Source organism: Ischnura elegans, chromosome 1, assembly GCF_921293095.1.
Source record: "Ischnura elegans chromosome 1, ioIscEleg1.1, whole genome shotgun sequence".
Lineage (NCBI taxonomy): Eukaryota > Metazoa > Arthropoda > Insecta > Odonata > Coenagrionidae > Ischnura > Ischnura elegans.
The window spans coordinates 59,491,386-59,513,406 of NC_060246.1; the positions used below are offsets into that span (position 1 = coordinate 59,491,386).

Sequence of the window (22,021 nt, forward strand, 5' to 3'; positions counted from 1 at the left end):
CATAGTGCATGGGCAAACAACGATGAAATGATGATCATATCTCAAAGAGGGAAGGTGAAAGTTAGGTCATCAGCGATTGGTAATCAGTTGTCGACGATTGAAAAGCAAAGTGAGGCCTCTTCTTTCAACACTGGTCTTTTTTCAGTGCTGTGGTAACAGCTGAGGGATAATTTACTTCCGTACTATTTATTGGCAAACTAAACTTCCCTTTTTTGAATCTTTATTTCCATGTGAAGAACATAAAATGCATTATGATTTTGTGTGATTTAAGGCACCTTACATGATAATACTAAGGAAAGAGCTTAGTACTCTATTGAGTACCGAAATGAGACTCCGAAAGCATGCCTAATCTTCCCTTAAATTTCTTTCAAACCCCATGAATAGCAATGAGAAAATATTAGCTAAAGGGAAGCAACTATCTAAGCATGAAACTAACCAACATTTTCATCCATGAAAACATTCCAGGTGAATTCCCATGGCCTACATCTATCCTGCTTTCACTTCAACCTATACACACTTCTTGTTTTTTATTTGTATTCAGAAATTAAGTTTAGAATAATTAATTATAACCTCCATTTTTCGTGGATGATTTTGTAGAAGTAACTTTCGATATTAATTAGTGGGCTAAGGATGACGGTGACCGTGAGTTTCAGAAGGCAGACGCAAATGTACTTTCAGGAGTATTAACAAGCCCAGACTATCGACGAAAAAATTTGGATTGAGCAACAGGGTTAGTTCCAGGAGGCATTTGTGGGTAATGCAAATTAGATTTGAATTCAATACGCCGGCTCAATGGATATAGAGTAAATGGCACCTTAGTTTCTAAATTAATTAGAAAAGGTACGTAGAAATCCGGAAGTTTCAAAGATTTCCGTGTCATCACCAAATTCATGTATCCATTTTCTGAGATGGAACTCTAGAATATCAGTTTATCGTACAATAGAGTAAATACTGAAGACTAAGAGAGTAAGACAGTAAAATGCACAATGAGTACATAACGAGAACTGAAACGCTAATTAGATTAGCATTCTAATTGTAAGTGATACTATGAAACTCCAAAAATAATTTTACGGACAGAACCAAGAATTCAAATCATATTTCTGTTCAAATCACCTACACCTCAGGGAAGTATTTAGATGTACTCACTTCACGGACTGTGTATGAATGAGTTGACTTTGATACACTGCAGCATTCGGCAAATTACCGAGATATCTAAAATAACTCCTCTCCTATGTTTCTCAGAAGAAGATCTTAGGCACCTAGGAATCTCCAATGATCATATGAAGTTAAAAATATTGAATTTAGGAATTTGTGAGAAAAAGTGTGAGAAACCCTACATATGTCACCTTTTTTCCGTAAAATCCTTACAAATTCCGAACGTTCATTAAAAAATAGCTGTGAAATATTTCGTCAAAACAATCAGCGTACACTCAGTGGATATCCTACCACTCATCAGTGTTGTAATCAATAACAATTATGCTCTTCAAAGACGTCCACATAAGTATTTACTTTGAAAAGGCTGCAGAAGTTTGTTCCGGAGACACGCAACGATGCATTTATTGGTGCAGCAAAGTGAAAGATTACTACGCAGAAACATACGTCCGCCATCGGTCTCTTGATTGACCCAGGGCCAACAAACGCGTTGAGCGCCGTTCACCACCCCATCCATCAACCGATACCGATAGAGGAACGTGACGTGACAGGGGAAACGGATGGACGAAAAAAATAATACACAGCACACGCACACATACACTCTAGTAGGTACCAACTCGTGTCAAAGGGGTGACGCGTGAAGAGAAGTGGATAGTGATGAGAGGAAGAGGAGGTGTTATGGGACGCAAGGGCAATTTGCAAGGTGTGGGGAATCTGGTGGGAGCCCAATGCGTCACTGGCGGGTGCGCGCCTTGGTCCACACGAGGGTCGGTTAGGGATGTGTGTGGAAAGGGGTCGGAGGGGCCCTGAAGGGTGACCCCTGGGGGAGGGGGGGGACTCTGTAAGTCCACTTGGCGGCGGAGGGTTTTTTTTTTCGAGTTCTGCACGCGATGCGTGGATTGGAGGGGTGGTGAAGGGGGAGGGATGGATCGCAGGAGGAGGACGAAAGAGGTTCGGGTGTTGGGAGCTGCGAGCGATACAGTGTCAGTCGAATCCCCATTTCGAGGTGGCAGTGATAAGTGATTTGTTACCGTCGACGTTAGGAGGAATAATACCGAGAATTTGCCAAGGAACTTAAAAAAGGAGTACCGCGCTAACTGGGGAAGGAGGCGAAAGAGAAAGGAAGTTTGACAGGTTAGTGGTGTATCGATGTGCTACCAATGTGAATTTAGAGACCTGAGTCGTCCGATTAAAAAGATTAATTTTTCTTTTGCGAAGATGGAAGCGTAAATATTCATTCATTTTCCTCGATTACACCGACCGTGAAACGCGAAAATCTAAGCGAAAAAATTATTTATTATCTTTCTGTATGCATGCATTTCCGAATATTAGCCAGTAAATTTGTCGTCATTGTAATTTTACGATAATAAACTTCAGGAGGGGGGCAAAAATCTGTTGTGCAAAAATCATTAGTTGCGACCGGATTCGAAGCCCGGTCAAAGCAAATGACTTTTCATCAGTAAATTCAAAAGCGATATTTACACTTTGAATGCATTGCAATGCACGTGCCTCCTTAAAGGTACATGAATGGCTAGTCCGGATATTTCCATAAATAATTCGGTAGAGGAAGTTAAATTAGCATTTCACGAAAAACTACGGACTGAAACTAATCATTTTGATGCACGTTTTCTTTACGAAAAGGATAAGGCCAATAAAAACATTAAAAATACTTCTCAGCTTTAGTTATTTATTACAAAAAGCATACATGGATAAAATGATGTGAATGTACAATATATATACATGGTATTGATGATACAATAGATGAGACTTCAATCGACGTGAATTCTTAATGGCTTATTCTGCGAAACAATGACAAAGAGAGTAAGACGATGATTGCATTTTGATGTTGACGAATGTTAAAACGAGGATTTTATGGCTATATATTTACATTAAGTCTTTAAATTTCATTTTTAATACAATTTCATCCAATTCCAATCGCTCAATGAGATAAAAAATTAATTCATCATATTTTTCAGTGGTTTTTCTCCAAAATTTGTTTCAATTTAGATCCATCGACGGGTTTATGATAACTACCGCTAGCTATCGTTGGTTTCCTAGTGTAAGACCTTCAGCCCCTTAGGAGGCGAAAATGACTTTAAATTAAATGATTACGAACATATAGGTCTTGCTAGAGCGGATAAAAGATTCATTCTGTGGTCGTGCCGATCCCCGTTAACTTTGTATTTGGTTATGAGAAAAGATTTTTTATTGATTTAACTGTTCCTGGCTGAAATTTGTGGAATATTAACGTTGCCATACCGAGTGAGAAAAAGTAAAGCAATATTAATTTTCCACCGATCAATAAATCAACGTTCGGTGCACAGAAACAAAATTCAACGCTAATTCACATCGCAATTCTTCTTGGCATTACGATGCACCCTATTCATAAAGCGTATACCGTAACTCAAATGTCTTTACCCTTGGTAATGACGTAGTTGGGTGAAATCGACTGGGCTCAATCAATAAATTAAATTAATAATGATTTTTCTCCCATATTCACAGAATGCGATGATGTTTCACAGAGCTTAAGAGAAACGATATTCAATGAGAAGAGGAGAGGTTAAAAAATTAATCTCAACATCATTAAATAAATTTCTAAAATCATTATTAAATTATACAGGGACTGATTATGTGCAATGGCAACTACTCGGAGAGGGAAGATGATTTGCTGCTGCAGTGATACCGTGACAGCTCTTCCCGCGATGTCAAGTGACTCGGACTCTCACCGTCATCGGAGCTAGACGAGGATCGTTTAAACCAAGAAGTCAGCTTAATTCTTTTACAACAAATCACCTTTGATAGAGGTTGGACCACACCCTTGAGTTTCCGAGACCACAACTGACGCGTGTTTGGATCGCCTACGACGTAAAAGACGAAAAGCACGAAGCCTTGAATAGTGGCAGTGCCACAAAATAAGTAGGAGAACAATGAAAGATGAAATATCTTGGCGAGCAAACCAAAAACCCAGCTCAGGCCGAGGAGGAAGAACAACAACACGGCCAGACGGAAATGGCGTACGGCTAACACCTTCTCTTGATGTTCGGCGTTTGATTTCACAGAAACGCCGTTTCCAACATTAGAATTTCCAACCGTCGCGGGTGATGACGAAAACTGTGAAGACGAAGGATTCATTGTAGGGACAGAGGCAAGGATACTGCGGATTATCAGGAAATAGACTACAAGATTGGCAAAAATCACGGCAATCATGGGTACAATAACCCCAAGTATAAGAGAGAGGCCAGAGGGATAGCATATGGATGAATCTTCTTCGAAAATAGTATGGGGAATAGTGAGAGACGCGTCATCCCAAATATTCACACCATAAGGACGTGGGTCAATGGAAAGTATGAGAATTATCGGAATAATTGGAGAACCCCAAGCGAATATTGAAGCTTTAAGTAGAAACCTAGGAGGACGGTAGTCTCCGAGTATTCGAACAAAGCGCATATATTGAAGGGCAGAAGCAACTAGCATCCAGCAAAAGGTAGCGATGATGGAATAATGTAATAAGCACCCCAGTATGAGGCAACCGACTTCTCCGGAACCGTCTGATGGGAACTCGACCGCCGAGGATACGAGAAACATGATCATCTCCACACCAATCGCTGCGGTAAGGTGCAGAAGAATCTTGGAGCCCAACCTGTGACGCCACCTTCGGAAAACTGCAGCCGTCAAAGCTATACCTGCGACGCCTAACAAGGACAACGCGCAGCCAATAACAGTGATAACATCCATTGCTATCAGGGAGGACTCGCTGTTCCCCTCCAACATTGATGTCTGGCGTGAGAACAACAACTCCGCAAAGTGAGTGAGATGAGTGCACACACACACGTCCATGCCATCGGACATGGTGCCGGCGAAGAAACACCCATCGCTAGCCCATCCACCACCCCAGTCTCCCGCGGAGAAATCCCAGTGGGCACAGTGCCGACCGTGGTCCGCTCCAACTGGACGCAGAGGTCTGAAGAGAATAGGAACGGGAGCAGGAAGATCGGGTCCCAATCCTGAAGTCCACACGCTGATCACGTGACTGTTAACCTGCTCCCCGATAAAGTCATCGTCATCATCATCGTCGTCGTCGTCATCATCATCATCGTCCTTTACGTCATCGTCGTGGTATTCATCAGAGTCTAATGACAAAACCGACCCACCTCCAGCCGGCTTGAATGGCAAATCACTATAAAATAAGGTTGTTACGACTCGAGTTGGCTTCGTTACGTTAGGCATGGTGAAGTTACCATCACTACCAATGTACAGCTGGCCACCAGGGAGCATTTCTAAAGGTAGCAAAACTGCGACTTCTGGTTGCAAATCTGCCAGTGATTCTAGAGTCTGCTCAGACGTTAAAGGGAGCAGAGAATACTGAATAAAGCCAGTAGGATTCCCCTCTATATCCTCTGATCCACTCTTGTGACCAAGAGTGTAAGCAGACGTCAACGGCTTCCTTGCCAAGGCAACCCCTGTTACGTTATTGCTAACGCTCACATCCGATATTTGAACCGCTATTTGGGATGAGACAGCGGCGTAAACCCCACCGATCCGAGTGGTTTGATTAGTGGAGTAATCAGGGGATTCCAAATCATCCTCATCTCCGTCAAGAACTATTTTTGCAAATATATCATCAAGAGCGTCAAGCAAGACGTTGGTTGAATTGAGAATCCTCTGAGACAATCCGACATTTGCCCGCTTGGCCCTCATCAAGTGATCCGCAACGCTGGTAACGTGACCTAAGTCCAGAGAAGCCGTCAGAGAATTCGCAGATGCTGCAACGGCACGCATTGTCATCGCCAAAAAATGTACGTCCGCGGAAGTGAGGTTATCTGGATGAGAGCTCAGTTCCGCAGCTTTGCGCACAATAGCGGAAGCATTCAAACCAGATCGCGCCTGCAACATCAGCGCATGAAGGTCGGATGTTAGCTTAGGAGGTTCTTCATCGGAGCACAAACCAGAGGGTGAATCCCAAATTCCACCAAACATATAATCTCCGCGACAGGTGCGTATTACGGGTACATCACCCTTCGGTGCCTCAAGACATATTTCCCTCGAAACTGCCGAATACCCAAGAGGACAAGCATCCCAGTTGAGTTCGATAACGCCTGAAACACCTTCCAGCCTCGTGTAAGACTGAATACAACCGCGCGTACTGCGAAGCCAAAGTAGCTCATATTTTCCTTCGGAGTATTTCACAACATTCAATACCATAAGCATCAACCTCACATAAATCTCGTGTTCCATAACGGATTCACTCATGCCTTCCACTGGTTCCTGCGTAATAGCCACGTGTAGAAGAATGCAAAGGTTGCCATTGACAACAGATAAGATCCTTAGAGGTCTAATCGATCCCGGAGGCAATTTCAATTTCCTCCTCAGGTCCACAGCTACTTCATAGTGCCTACTGCCAAACGTTGGTTCACAATCGCGTATTCCATATTTTCCAGAGCAAACCCCGATAGCATCCAAGGCTAAAGAAAATATAAATCTTCCCCTCTTAACATTAGAGTTCCAGACCCTATCGGTGACTAAAGGACGTAAACCAACAACTCTTCTAGCTTCACACCAATAACGGCCGACATCACCAGCAAGAGGGAGGACGAAAACAGTTTTATGTAATTCTGTGAATTTCAATTCTGGGTGTCGATCTGGTTGGAGACCACGCAGGTTGTACAAAGACCACCGTCCATCCCGAACAGGGGGTCGCAACTTGAGCCGACGCGCCTCACCAAAGTACCCGTCGGAGAAACAAGCGACAGGCTCTGCACCACCGTAGCGCCAGAGGCCTTCGCCGGAATACACGCTGAGGAGCAGGCGACCACTTGGGGGGTGAAAGCGGAGGGTCAAGCGGGCCCTCGGCGGAACCTGCGCCGGCCTCTCACAAACGACACAGTCAACGAAAAGGGACTCTCGGCAAGGAATCAACTCCCATTTCCCATCCCCACGAACCACGCCTACTTCACCGTTCTCGAAATCAGTGTTCGAGTCCCAGCTTACGAATTTCAAATCGTCATCATCGTCGTCACCTTGCCACACAAATGATTTTCCTTTCTTCGACAACCCCATGATGCACTTATCCATCTCACTAAGTCCACTGGCTTCCGCCATCTCGACAAACAGAGCATTGACGTGTGCCGACGACAATTTAGCAAGAGAATCACCGGTGGCGGCACATCTGTCGGCGGCCGATTCCCGCGACATTACATCCGCATGCTTCCGGATTTGAAAGCAACGATGCTGCTCCCCCTGATACAGGGAGGTGACATAACCGTCGGGGCAAGCTAGGCGAGTCAACAAGGGATGTTTCACCTCGCTGGGAGGCACAAACACGCATATGGCGTGATGTCTGGCCGAACACGCGTCCAACCGTAGGGAAGGGGGTCCGAAAACCGGCACGTCCATGGCTAGGCACTGTTTCTCCGGGGCAAAAGATGGCTCCCCCGTGGCCCACTGGACGGAGACGTTGGCCAGCTCCTTCCACCTCACGCCCATTCTATCGAAGTCTCCTGGCAATTTCCGCACGATCGGGGTCAAGGCCTTGTTCCTCCGGCCGTCCAGCCACACTGTCCTAGGTATCCAATTCGAGGATGAATGAAGGTCCTCGTGATACCATAGTTCGGTCCGAAGATACGAAATCACTGCATCCAACTTTTCCTCATCCAGATCCAGCACACTTTTTGAGGTTCCAGAAAGGAAGCACTGGCTTATTGCCCTATCCCAAGGACCCGCCTTTCCTAAATGTGCACAAACGTGGGCCGAAGTAAGGTTTTTGAACGGTGGAGGACACTTGTCTGCGTCATCGAAGGTGGGTTGGACGTGTTTGCAGGAGGGTGGTTTCGATGGTATCCATTCTCCCCTTCCACCGCGAAGCACGCATTTACGTGTGACCAGAATTCTATTTCGGTCGAGGCACAATGGTTTGGATGAAACTTTTCCCGAGGCAGCATCTTCAGCGACAGTAGCCGGCCATGTTACGCCATCATGAGAAACCTCTGGGCATATCGGCGACACATCTCTCTGGCAATGAATTGGTGTGAAGAGTAGACATAACAAAACGACAGCCCATACTGGTGCCAATGGAAGTATTCCTGGAGCATAAAGTAATGTTTATCATCAAATTAAATGCCATTCGGGATATATTTTAACATAAAATGTGCCAAAAAAATAGTAGCGTAATGCGAATATTAAAAATGAAAGAAAAATTTAAGCGACAATTTTCATCTCCATTCATGTCCAGGGCTCCATGATAGCTCGTGCATTTTAAGCATGAATTTACTGGATTATACTTAGGAAATACATAATTGTTTTTTTTTCATTTTTCTAACAGTAAAAACCGCGAACTCATGGTAATATTAATCAATGCATCGATTTACATTCAAAACACAATCATACAGAATTGAAACGAATAAGCTTGTTAATCTAAAATTAGAAAGATAAATACGCACCTCTCTTTCCTAGGTTAAACCTTTTTCTCGGTCCTCGTGAATCTCTCGATACTTGAAGCGAATGTTGAGAGGGGCTAGGATGCATCTGAGTGGAAATTTTCGTCCACTGAAAGGTCCTCTGCTGGACGAAGACTTCTCAATCTTTTCCGCGGGACTCTCTGGCTCGACGGCTTGATACTTGTGCGATCGCATCACGGGGCAATTAACACTTCGCCGGAATCGTGCTCTTCCCCATCGCCTAAAGAGAATGACACTTCGCGGGAATGGGGGAACGGAATAAAACAGACCGCTGCCGGGAATCGTATCGCAATGTTTGCGTCGAGCTAGAGGCTATGACGAAAATCTGGTAAATCAAAGATAAGGGCCTGTTGTTTTATGGCAACCACATTTTCGAAGAGCAACGGTAGCATATTTTACCCACGGGATGAAATAAAACCACCGAGTAGAACATCATAATCACCAATTAATAAAATTGAGAATTTAAATGAATGCTGTATTAGCTTGATGAAAGAGATTGACAAAATATTGAATACAGAAATCTCTAATTAAAGCGGAAATGCATGGCAGCCACGTTGATATGGTAGTGAAAACAATGACGACGAAGAATTGCAAAATGACGAGGCATGCCTTCCTAAAATATGATTTTCCGCGATTATATATTCATGATTGGACTTATACGACAGGTGGAAGGGAGGAGACAACAGGGGTTTATAATCTTTGAAGTTATTCAAATGATACTGAAATAAAAATCAAATTCCTCAACCATATGTTATGTTGCGTAGAATAAAATCAAAATCCTAAGAAAAAGAGTGATTACAGCCAATATTACCTTTTATAGAAACCAAATAAACCCTATGAAACTGTCTGCCCTTATCTATATCTAGGAAAAAACATTCCACTTCGCCCGCATGAATTACGGTGGGCTTGGAAATAAATCAAGTTTCGAAACAAGAAACTATCCCCACTAATTCAAGAGAAATTCCAGTTTCCATTAATTCTCTGGTAATAATGACTCTGCAAAAATTTCTAACTGCCTAATACGTCCTGATAACAGGCAAAAATTAGTGCACATCTATGGTAAATGAAAACAAATTCGTTCATATTTTTCATGAACAAAAATGCCCTTAAGTCATTTAGAGGATTATTAAACGGAGGGATTGACATATGTTACTAAGGAACCCTAATTACAAATAATTTCAATGAAACTACTACTATATTCCCTCCTCATTGGAGGACAAGTCAAGTCGCCCTGTTCGTAGTAGGACACTCCGCCAGTAACTTGCTCTTTTTTATTTTTACACAATCAACATATTGCTCCGATAAAATTGAACGTCCTTTGCAGGAGGTGTTTCTGGGTCAAGAGTACAAGGAAGCATCGCCATGAAGAATCCAAGAGGTGGCTACGGCCGCCTCTGTACAGCCCTTTTGGTGATCACCTTAGCGCTGACCTTCGACGGCGCGGAATCCAGGTAACAGTTTTGCACAAAATATTAAATACGTGTGGGATACAAAAATATAAATGGTTGAATACTATCGATGAAAATTATTCTCAGACTTAATGACACACATTATATACTTAAGATCAATTTCTTTGCACTACACTTTTTTTCCGCTTGACATTTCATATTTGTACAAAACGGAGCAGTAGTTTATCCAAGGAAAAGATCCAACAGAAATGCAGTGTACACCACAATTTTCGAGAACTGCGTTATTCTGAAACTTTAAATAAATCTCTAGTAAATAACCATGGAGTTGCGATGAAAGGTATAATGTATACCTCAATTATCTTTTAAAAAAGTTTATTTTGGGGTTTAATTGATCCGAACTATCCCTCCATGGCTTCATCGCGTTTCTAGCTATGCGTCAAATACTCCTATTACTTCACAAGCAGTACATTATGTAACAGCCGAAAAAATCAATTTAAAAAACGCATCAACAAAACATAATCCTACACGAAACCAAAACATTTTACCATTACAAATCCCAGAGGTCTTTAAACGTGACCATAAATCTCTTAATGCGTTAAAAAAAAATATTCTTGGGAAGTTCCTGATTGAGTTTCATCTGATGAAAGAAACAGACTAAGGAAAAAGTACTTACGCTAATCTAACTTGGCCAGACATTTCTCGGTAAGGACTTTTGCCACATATACAAGAATAAAACATTTCTGAGTACAGCTCCCACGTCGGTAGGCGGGATCATAACTTGATATGAGCTGAAGCTAATGTGTACTATCCATCACTAATGACGGTGCCCTCCGAAAAATACCGGAGTGAATGGATGCGCATTCATCGCTAACAACAGAGGAAACAAACGGCATCATAAAGATGTCGACCCGAAATATGATAATGAGAAAGGATGACGCACGCCATGTTCAGACAGAGCGCCATCGCCTGAAGGTTGTTCGAAACAGCTCGATTGCGACTCCACTTGCAGAATATGAAAATAATTCCATGTTATGAATTGAAGATAACCATTAGTAAAATTACTGGCCAAAATATCACTACTCCGTCTAACTACATGCAATTTCATAAAAATAACATAGTAATTCCATCATAAATTATACCTAATATTTAATATTTCAAAGCCTGGCGGGTGAACAAGAATTTTAAAAAAATACACAAGAATTGCCATGAGAATAAAATCCCCTGGACAGGGCCGACCACTTCTCTACCCATGTTACTTAATCCCCATGGCAATTGAACCGAGGCTCATGGTACCTACTTGATGCTAGCCCGTTGCGGTCCATCAAGGACGGCAACGCGAGGGAGAATGGGCTTCCAAGAAGCCACAACCTGTTGAGAGCCTCAATTCAAAGTTGAAAGCCAGGAAAGCCAAATTGTTTCATAGATATTCATACCTAGGATTTAATTCATATATAATGCGAATCGAATGAATAGCATGCATCACATATTCCTACAGATGAAGATTACATATTCTAAAAGAATTCATTTTTATCACATCAAATTCAATAATTTAAACATATCGTGAATAAATTCTGATCAATTCAGTGCCCAATTTTAAATGTTTTTAAACACTATGGTTGTATCTAATAATGTGTAATTCCACCTAGTACCTTAGAATTTCAATTACTATTGGAAAAAGTCAACTGATATAAGTTTTAGGTGGAAGTAGGATGAAGTATGCAAGCTATTATTTTATGTACCACTATCTCCGTCTACATTCCTACTTCTCAAGCTTTCATTTTTATACAATAAGAATGTTATTACTTTGAATCCCACTAAATTCTTTCCGATGATAAATATAAGAATCCTTCCTCTTTCATGGGTTACAGGATCTAATTACGGTATTTCTCTTGTATATGGTGGCTGCTATAGCTCAGTGGCGTAGCGAGGGGAAGTTCCGGTAGGGTCAGACTCCCCCACCCCGAAATATATAAACATTATTACTTTGCTTAATAAAATATTACAAAATATTGAAAAACCATGAATTTACAAAATATTTCTTTGAAAATTAAGCTTTTTCTGTAATTAGAGTGTTAAATTAGTTTAAAACTTTCTACTTAATACCGTGTTTTTTCAAAAATATTTCTCCCTGGTTTTGGACCCCTCCCCACCCCTCCCAACGAATTGCTGGCTATCCGACTTCCCTAGTCACTCCATCCTATTTTCTCTTCTTTTTCTCCATCAAGCGCTCCCCTACGTCACATGTACTTATAACATCATAACAAATTGTAATAAAAATAAATCGTTTTCTCAAAAGCAGGGGCGCATGTAGAAGGGACATATATATTAACGGAAGAAGTATTTTGACCATTGCAATTGCATTTTCTCAAGACACCGATAAAAGAAGCTTCTTATTTGGTCTTAAGTTCTTAAATAGGTCACGTCGGTAGAATATTTTCGGCGTCATCGTTGGCTTGTTTCTAATATCACGACCCAATTATGTCCTGATGCTTAATGCAAGGAGTATATATCTCTACATAAGCCTTTTTGGCAGCAACCAAGACCAGACTAATGGAAAGAAAGATTTTTTTATTGTCCTCGTTTCCATTTCAAAGGTCCACAATGATTTACTTGGTCTAGAACCTACGTCCATGATAAAAGAACACAAATGTTAATATTCACACTTGTAATTCGAAACTCAACAACCGACCATGGTTTCAACACATTGTGTCATACTCAAGGTTTCCTAGGTTACTTGAAACCTTGAAATGTGTTGAAACCAGTGTGGAAATTACCATTTGTGTTCTTTTATCATGGATATATCGAACTTCCACAAAATAAAGCCTAAAACGATTTTATAGGCTAGAACCTGCGAACATCTAACATAATCAATTAATCCTTGGTATGATTCTTGCGCACTCGATGACTGTACGATTTTTGGACAGGAATCCTTATCGTCATACGTTGCTCCATGCATCACGCAAAATGCACACAGAAGTTAGGGCCAGCATTAACAAAAAAAGAGGCAAATAGAACTATGATATTACACTCAGGTACTTATATTTCATTTCATCTAACGATCAGTAATTATTTTGAAAAATTGTTTGTTATACTGATGAAATAAATCTTTCATCTTAAGGAAGCCTTAAATATCATCTTTTCAATTATTCATAAATCACTTTAGGGGGAAGCCACCCCCCCCCCCCCCCATTTCCAACCTTAATCCGTCGCTGCTCTCCCAACGGTTTCATTATGTCTTGTCTCAATGTAACCCATTTCCTTTATCTAAATATTTCATCAATTGAGTTTTAAACCTAATACGAGACCTTCCTCTTATGCCGTCTTTCCCGTCCTCTTGTAATTTGATGGTTCGCTTTATCTGTCCATCATGTTTGGGGATGTGGAAAATTAAGTTGCCGAGTGTTCTTCTCAGGATTTTCAGAAGACTTATCCGTATTCCACTTTTTTATTGGCCTCCCTACTCACTCAATTTCTTTATTATTCATAATTTTTCGGCAGCACCACATTCCGATTTTCAATTCGAGGTCGCATTAGATAAATACTACCCAAAAATTATGATACAATTTTAGTGCTTTGAAGAGTTCCCTTCTACGTTTCCTAATCAGTGGCGCAGCGAAGGGGGGGTTTTGGGGGTTAAACCCCCCCCCCCCCCCAGAGCTCAGAGAAATTTTTAAGTTTAATCAAATTTTACTTAATTGGATTGATATTGCTAGTAGAATAGTTTAAGGATTAATAAAATATCCCTCAGAAAGCCGTAAAACTCACCATTTTGAACCGTTTATCTTAAAATTCCGCAATTCATTAATCTCGCACCTACCGCTTATCCTGGTGGGTGTTCCATACCCCCACACACCCCGGTATTAGTTGCGCCTAAACACCCCACCCCCCCAGCCTTAATTCCTAGCTGCGCCCCTGTTACTAATCATTTATTGATGATTATGGCCCGTTTCCCCCTTTCTTAAAGGTGTACCTCTGGTTGCAAGCAACTGCCAAAGAAGGAGAAGAGGAGCGTGGACTTTCGAGCTTCGAACCAGAGGCTGGAAGACTCGAGGCTGCCGAAGACCGTCGTCCCATATTCCTACCGCCTTCACCTGAGGCCGTCCCTCGAAGACACCAATTTCCACGGAAGGGTTTGGATCGGTTTCACGGTCACAGAGCCCACGGACACAATCACGCTCCACGCCAGGAAGCTGCAAATTGAGACGACCAGCGTCAGCGTCACCAAGGTCGTTGGCAGCAGCAACAACATCACGTCAGACTTCCAGGTAAACATTAAATCCTTAAATTATGGCTATTTTCACTAACATTACATCTGGCTATTTCAAGACTATAATCCAAAGTAATCAGCTTGATTCTTCCAGTAGGTAAATTCAGAGTCCGATTTCAATCAACTGTAGCTCTTTTCTGCTTTTGATGGCTCAGCTAATGGAAAATGAGGAAATAGAAATATTACTAGCTCCGTGACTCAATATTGTCTGCTTCGTTCATAGCTAAAAGCATATATGCTTTCGATAAGGTTTATAAAACTCCAATTCATATTTTTTAAATTACTAATTTAAGGAAATGCTGAGCAGCCAACAATTTACGATATTACTGACAAAACCTATTGATATTCGTCGCCAAATGAATCACGAGGACTCCAAAAATTAACAAAGTATTTCCCCAACCCTCACATACGGAAATCCGCGAGGCAAATTTGCGATCGCTTGTCAGTGAATTAAACAAATTGGCACAAGAGTCTTTTTGAAGCTTAAAACTCTTCTTCTCTGCCTGCAGACACATAATGTTGCTATTAATGAGGATCTTAATTTGCCTTTTTTACAGATAAAGAGAAATAGGAGAAGGTATTAGTGTAAACAATCTCTTGGAGGTCCTGCTTACCCATATTTAACTCAAAGCGCATAGACTCAATAAAAAAATTATGTTTCTAACAAGAAAACATAAGAAAACAGAAGCCACTGTAATTTCAACTAATCGTCTGATTGAATACAAGCAACATACCTTCATTTGTTTGGATACTTTCCTACATTATTCTAGCCCTGGAAATGGAGGAAAAGCATTCCAACGAAACTTCGGCCTACAAAGAAACATGAATCCTGTGTAATACCCAAGATTTTCGACTAAGCTAATACACAGGAAATCCTCATTAACTTCACAAATGTTTCATGTTTCCCCAGGCTCGGCTTCTAGAATATGAAAAGGAACACGAGTTCTATATAATTCGTTTGAAACCGGGGGCAAGGGGCAAATACTTGGAGCCTGGAAACAAGTATGAGGTACATCTGAGTTTCTACGGTGCCCACACAAGGACCGGAGTCAGCAGATTAGATGGATTCTTCAGGGAAACCTACGTCGACCAGAAGACGAAGGAAAAGAGGTAGGCTCTCGACAATCACACTGCATATCAAACGCACCCAAAAATACATATAGTACCTAGTCTTACAATGTGCGAAAGAATCTTTAAGAAATTCTCGCATCTTAAAGTAAGCACCTCATATTATTAACGTAAGCGTCAATATCATACAATACGGAGTTCAAAATCATGTTACCGTAAAAAATTATACATATACCTAGCTTTTACGATTCATTATTGAAATAAATAAGTAAATATTGAAATGAAAACATATTTTTCTGTGAGGAGTCACAAATTTATTTTTCCTCTTACAAATTGCTCCGTTTTTTTCTCAATCTCCTAAGAGTGTTTAAAATATTAACGGTAGCTCTACCGTTCAAAATAAATTCCAGATCTTTCCTATTTACAGCATTGCACATTATTATTATTATAGTATTCTACCGATTAAGATAGGTTTCCATGGAGTACTTCGGAAGTGATTTGGAAGCCACCCTTTCCTTCCAGCACTGCCTCCTTCAATTCACTGCAAGGCCCACTCCCTTTCAATCTATCTAAAAATCCTATTCTCTTCCTTCCCCTCCCTCGTTTACCTAACACTCTACCCTCTAACACCGTTTTCAGCATCCCCTCCCCGCTAAGTACTCGCTCCATCCAAACCTTCTGTCTCCTCCTTATCTCATCTAAAAGTTGCCTCTCCTCACCCACCATGTCCAGCACTTCGTCGTGTCTCCTCCTCTCTGTCCATTTCGCCTTCTCCATTCTTCTCCATGCCCACATGGAGTATTGCACATACCTTATCAAAAAATATTCCACTCTTTCAATTCGAACTTGAAAGTACTTTCTACCGCCATAGTGAATCGACCCCCGAGGTAACTTTGAAAAAATGCAATGTTACTGTAGTACAACATTCACACATGTATATCCGCATAGGTGGTACGCAGCAACGCAGATGAGCCCCGCCAACGCCCGCCAAGTGTTCCCGTGCTTCGACGAGCCCTCCTTGAAGGCCACGTTTGAAGTGAGCGTCGCCAGGCCCAGCCACTTGTCAGCGCTCTCCAACATGCCCATCAAAACTACCGAGGTCATGTGAGTACCTACACATTTCATCGCTTCATGTGGACAGTGTGGAATTATTTTAAGCAGTCAATGTGGAAAGGATTTGGAAATAAAAAGAATAGAACTTTGTGAGGTTCAATTGTGTATTTAAATAGGTACGACCAGGGTTTCGTAACGGAGTTACATCTTCAGGTATCTCCAACAATTCTAACACCTGAAGATGTAACTAAGTTACGAAACTCGGGTCGTGCCTATTTAAACACACAAGTGCACCTCGCAAAGTTTTATTCTTTTCATTTCCAATAGGGAGAGTTTTCACAAAGTTAAGCCTGAAGTTATCAGTTATATTTCGAAAGGATTTACTGATGAGAGACATGATTCTGGGAAATGCTCAATTAGAAAACCCTGACTAAAAATCATCGAACCAAACGCGTTTCATGATCCCTCAATTCATAGTTAATTTACACAGGAATATTATACAGAAGGCATACATCAGAGTATTATCATAATCACTTTTGAAAAGGATTAATTTTTATCAGTAATCCTCAATAGTAAATATTTCTTTTTAATGTTCCACCACGTTTCCTACTTTAATGCTTAATGCGGCTCCTTTCTGACATATCTCGTAATTTTCCTAATCCTAAGTCATCCACCTACAGTTTTAACCATGCAGTATTATGATATTCGGAAAGCCTTTTCATCCCCAATTGAGTATAGTGGGTAATCCTTGTATTCCCCACAGTAGCCATTCCACTATCGTTTTTCATTCTTCTTTTGAGGTGATTCTGACAACATGATTAAACTCCTTTGTTCTTCAAAATAACTACGCTTCTTTGGACTTGATTCTAACACGTTCTCATTCTGTTATCAACTTATCTTCATTGCCACAATATATCATGCTCTAAATACACGTTTCACTGTGCTTACTTCAAGGTGGCTTTGCCAGCTGTTCAAAGACGCTTACATGATAAAATGCCTTCTTTACGTGCATTCCATTGCCTCAACGCTTCAATTTTCTTCTTCCTTGATACATACACGTGTGCATAGTATCTATTTAATGGTAATTCCTGTTTTACAGCTCAAGTCATATCAATTTAGTCTTAATAATTTATTTTACGTGCATGCATTTATTATTAGCTTTGCTTTAAGATTAAATAAATTCCTACACCTAAAATTCGAAATAAATGTATGTAAATCTTTAGTCGAACAAAACATATACATTGCTGTAAACATTTTCCTCATTTATTCCGTCTTTTTACTCGAAATTTAGTTTAGCTTGGCGACAGCAGAGCTCATTCCTAAGTCATTGACGACTGAATAGCACTAACTCAGGATTTGGGACGCAATTTCATTTACCTAAGCCACCTAGGATTCGGCACAAACCATATCCCGGCCGCATCTCGAGTACTAAATCAAGAGGGTGACCAAACGATTCAACTAGATTCGAAGCCGGCACTCACCGTCCGCGTTACTCCTTAGTCCATGAAGGAATATCTATTTAGGTTTGATCAAAAGTTGAGATCAATAAATGAGCTAATTTAAATCCAAATCGGTTTGCCTGATCACTCTGGGACAGATATGCATCATAACTGATCAGATATCAGATCAGACCCAGATCAGGATCAAAATCAGTTAGTTTACTGAACTAAATTGTATATCAGGATCTATTTGACATCTGGTCAGACCTCATCAAATAAGAAATTTCTATGTGGGAGAAAATTATGCCTCACATTCGTAATCCTAGTCATCCGCTACTTATGTAAGTGCTGCTTTCGTTCTTTCCTCTGGTATAGGGTGGAGCGTCCCGGATGGTACTGGGACCACTTCGAGAAGACGCCACCCATGTCCCCGTGCTCCGTGGCCGTACTTGTCTCGGACTTGACCCCGCGACACGACGAGCAGGCGCTCAGCGGGCAACACCGGCGCCGCAACGGGGCGTCGCCCGCGCACTCGACGCCGGACTACCCGCGCCCTCAGCAGCCCGGCAGCGCCACGGTGACCGTGTGGGCGAGCCAGGGTGTGGGGCAGGCGGAGACGGCCACCGCGGCCGCCGTCGCTCCCAGGGTTCTCTCGTTCTTCGAGGCCTATCTGGACACGCCGTTCCCCCTCCCCAAGCTGGACCTGATCGCCCTGCCGGCTTATACCGCGTCCGTGCCAGCCCACAACTGGGGACTCGTCTTTTTCAGGTGAGGCGGGCGTTATACAGGACTCTTAACTACCAAAGTCAAAGGGATTTAGGCCAAGGGCTATAATAAGGTTATAAAGCCAGGGGTCCGATCTATCAGTCCGGGTGGTAGAGTGCCACTGGCCGATCTATCGGCTGGGTATTTTTTCATCGGTGCCTTTTATATTTTGTGCTTCGGGCAGATTTTGTAACTGTTTTGTAGTATATGTCATGGTTTAACATAGCCTTTAGTATTAAGAGAACATGAAAAACAAACACTAGAAAAAGCATATTGGGCTTTATATAACTTCTTTAAGTGCAAACATATAAATTTGTCAAAAAGAGCCTTGGCATTCTTCAATATATCTGGCATAATGAAGGCCGGTAATTAAAAGGGGTAAGGGGCGTAAATTCACCCATAATTATTTAGAAGCGGAAAGGTTACGATTACTACTGATATGAATTATGGTATTAAGTGTGGCCCATGAAAATGAAACTCCTGCACCCAATTAACAACCCCTTCTTACCCCCCGCTTCGAATGTGCTCCTCTTCGAATGAACAACCCCCGAAAATATTTTCTGGGTACAACTTTATGCACTTTGGTTCCCGTGAAAGACTACAATTTGTGCAGTGCACGATTTAAGGAAAAGGTTAAATTTTATAGACGCAAAGTTTTAAATATCGCAAGTGAAACTGTAGCACCGGCGGACACTTTGTAAAAATCAGTTCACAGTTTTCGTTGCCAATTTTGAACTCAAATACCTTCGATGAATTTGAGTCCCCCGATCACTAACATCTCCCCCTCAAAAACCCGCTGTAGCTTATGGATCAGGAGTAGTCCGGAACCAATAGAAACGATTGAAAAGTAAAGATGAATAAAAACTAATTGTAAGTTCAACTCTCAACAGTCCCAATACGCACCCAAATGTTAACAACATACACTCTCTTACACGCAAACGGGTGGTTTCCTAACTCACCGGACCACAGGCCTCAGGAAGTGTTGTGAGGGCTAGTACGTTGAATATAGCCACAATTTCAACAGCTTCCACTATTTCGTATTGTGTATTACAAATTCAGTTGTGCAACACGGGTCCTGATTCCCAGTTGAAATACTTCCAAATCCTCAATTATGGCCCAAATAACCTTTAAACGCCTTAAAATTAAAATTTACCGGTACTCAGAAGCCGCTCTTACTAGTTAATCTATACCTAATGACAGCGTATTTAATTATAGTTCAATGATACCGAATTTGCGTATAATTTCACTGAGGATATAATTATCTTCTAAGACAGTTTTACTATCAATAATTTCAGGTTCGATGACTAATTTGAAAAAAAAACATTCAGTCTTGAATATTTACCCTTGATAAAATCGAGGAAGTAGCAAAAAAATTAAAAGTTAATAGTAAATAAGCTTTGTGTAACTCAGTGAAAAGTAAAGCAAATTTTTATCTAATTATTCTAACAGGCTGATCTTTCAGTTAATCAAAAATGTTTCACTTTCAAATCCATCAGTAAAATCAATAAAAACTCTTTCTTGAAATCTAAAAGATCATACCGAAAATCTTTCCATAAAAAGTAGCCTCTATGGAGAACCGGGTTTTTAAGAAAAAAATTATAGAAATACAAGGGATTAACTTATAATGTGATAATGACTGATCTCATTTTAGTCTCTGAGATATTTTTTGAGCCCCCATTACTTTCCAAGCCCTCACAGCTTCGCGAAAGATTTCACAGCTGTTGAAATTGGCTATTTTCCGCCAAACCACGTCATATGGGGAGAACCAACTGATCGCTCACCGAAATAGCTATTTCTCTCTCACGACCGTGAGAGGATTCTTCCAGATAATTATGCGTGACTTGGTTCCTTCAACGGCGGCACTCGTTGGGCACGGCTTGAAGTTATTCATCTGCCGGAAGGTGACTGTCCCTTTGTGTTTTTTCCACCTGTGGAGAAGGCAAGACGCGCGGACTACGATAACTCCAGAATAACTAAAAATAGTCTCAACTAAACTGAACCAATTATGGGTAGTTAAGAAAGTTTAGATGACGCTACATGGGAATATTTTTAATTAAAATAAACCCTCCAGACATAAACACGGGCGCTGAGAAAGAATTGGCTCTGTTTTCGAGGCAGCTGGCACAAGCGCGGCAATCCCTGCCTCATAAAACGGTGAATTTAAACCGACGCCAAAACTACACGCAATATGCTTTTCTCTGGCTGTTTGTCCATTCAATGAAATACAAAGAATTAAACAGTTGAGAAAATCAATGGGATGAAAGTATGCTTTTGAAATTTCACAGAAAATTGTATGTAATTTCTCAAACAGAATGCGGCTATTTTTCAACAGCAATGTGTTAGTCCTGTAGTGGTAACGACCTGAAAAAAACAAAAACATATTAGCAAAATATAATATTTTAAAAAAGCTGTAATTTCATTCGTGATCTCTTTCTCGCCAATACGTTTCCCAGAAGATGTACCATTGCGACGAAATCGGTCGTATAAAATTATACATCCGAAATCATAATGTTTTTCATTCCGATACGTCGTTCACTTCTGTAGAATGGTGTAGTTGCGTAAAGTACTGTAAAATCATAGTAGATCAAATAATATCAGGTTTTTATCCTAAAAAAAGAACCCCTCCCAAACGATGTCAGTCCAAATGATATCCCTTGGCTTGAATATGACCGGAGTTGTAAACTTCACAATGGTAGCACAAACTAACTTATTATTTAATAGATGGACGCGTGGATCAACAAAGCGCTCGCCAGCTGCTCAATTTTTTCCTTTCCTGTACACTTTAAACTACTCCCACCGTAAACTGACGATCGACGTTTCACGACTGCTTTCATCTCGAGCGAGTCAGCGAGCCGGTGAATACCGTTTCCTCATTGAAAGTAAACTTAACCCATCTGAAATCTGAATACAATTACTAATTCCACCTTGGAAAAGACCTTAATGCGAGCAATGATTATTTGTCTTCTTTGAAAGCTCCTAAAAGCATTAGACTAAGAGAGATAGAGATGCAAATAACAGCTATTTATGGCCGAAAACACAGCTTCACCGTTATTTTCTCCAATTGACGTATCAATCACAAATAATTTACGTATCACATAAAAGAAATCTCATTTACGCAAATGCAGCGAAATACTACATGTCCTGACTGACATCCGATTCTTCCTCGCAGGGAGAGTGACTTGCTAGCAGACAACGCAGGATCCGAGAAGTGGGTGACCTCTAGGGTGGCCGGGGAGCTGGCGTATCAATGGGTGGGCGGATTCGTGACTCCTGCCTGGTGGACGGACGCGTGGATCAACAAAGCGCTCGCCAACTACATGACCTCCGTGGCGGTGGACGAGGTGAGGTCACCCGTGCCCTGCACATTACAAGTCACACCCGTGGCGTACATACATTATACTACAGGGTGGAAAA

The 22,021-nt window shown here is 41.3% G+C and overlaps 2 protein-coding genes across 2 annotated transcripts in view; one reads left to right on the plus strand and one right to left on the minus strand.

Moving 5' to 3' along the window:
- The first annotated feature begins 2,103 nt into the window (after positions 1–2,103).
- The window catches only part of LOC124161359 (aminopeptidase N), a 38,745-nt gene continuing 18,827 nt past the window's right edge, over positions 2,104–22,021 (plus strand). The window contains exons 1-7 of the mRNA XM_046537676.1: positions 2,104–2,286; positions 9,931–10,057; positions 13,980–14,280; positions 15,193–15,392; positions 16,299–16,454; positions 18,218–18,610; positions 21,777–21,948. Of these exons, the coding sequence (XP_046393632.1) occupies positions 9,969–10,057; positions 13,980–14,280; positions 15,193–15,392; positions 16,299–16,454; positions 18,218–18,610; positions 21,777–21,948 (1,311 nt within the window). The 5' untranslated portion in view covers positions 2,104–2,286; positions 9,931–9,968. The remainder of the gene's footprint in view (positions 2,287–9,930; positions 10,058–13,979; positions 14,281–15,192; positions 15,393–16,298; positions 16,455–18,217; positions 18,611–21,776; positions 21,949–22,021) is intronic.
- On the minus strand, positions 2,820–8,886 carry LOC124161350. The gene is made up of 2 exons (XM_046537668.1): positions 8,589–8,886; positions 2,820–8,231 (listed from the first exon to the last, which is right to left on the minus strand). The coding sequence occupies exons 1-2, from the start codon at positions 8,671–8,673 to the stop codon at positions 3,796–3,798; spliced, it is 4,521 nt and encodes a 1,506-aa protein (XP_046393624.1). The 5' UTR covers positions 8,674–8,886; the 3' UTR covers positions 2,820–3,795.

What these genes read in the sequence shown, in the direction of transcription:
- LOC124161350 (XM_046537668.1), bottom strand. Translation starts at nt 8,673, where the DNA reads ATGCATCCTAGCCCCTCTCAACATTCGCTTCAAGTATCGAGAGATTCA. An exon ending in GTTTAACCTAGGAAAGAGAG is followed by an intron (nt 8,232 to 8,588) that starts GTGCGTATTTAT and finishes TTTATGCTCCAG; the next exon opens with GAATACTTCCATTGGCACCA.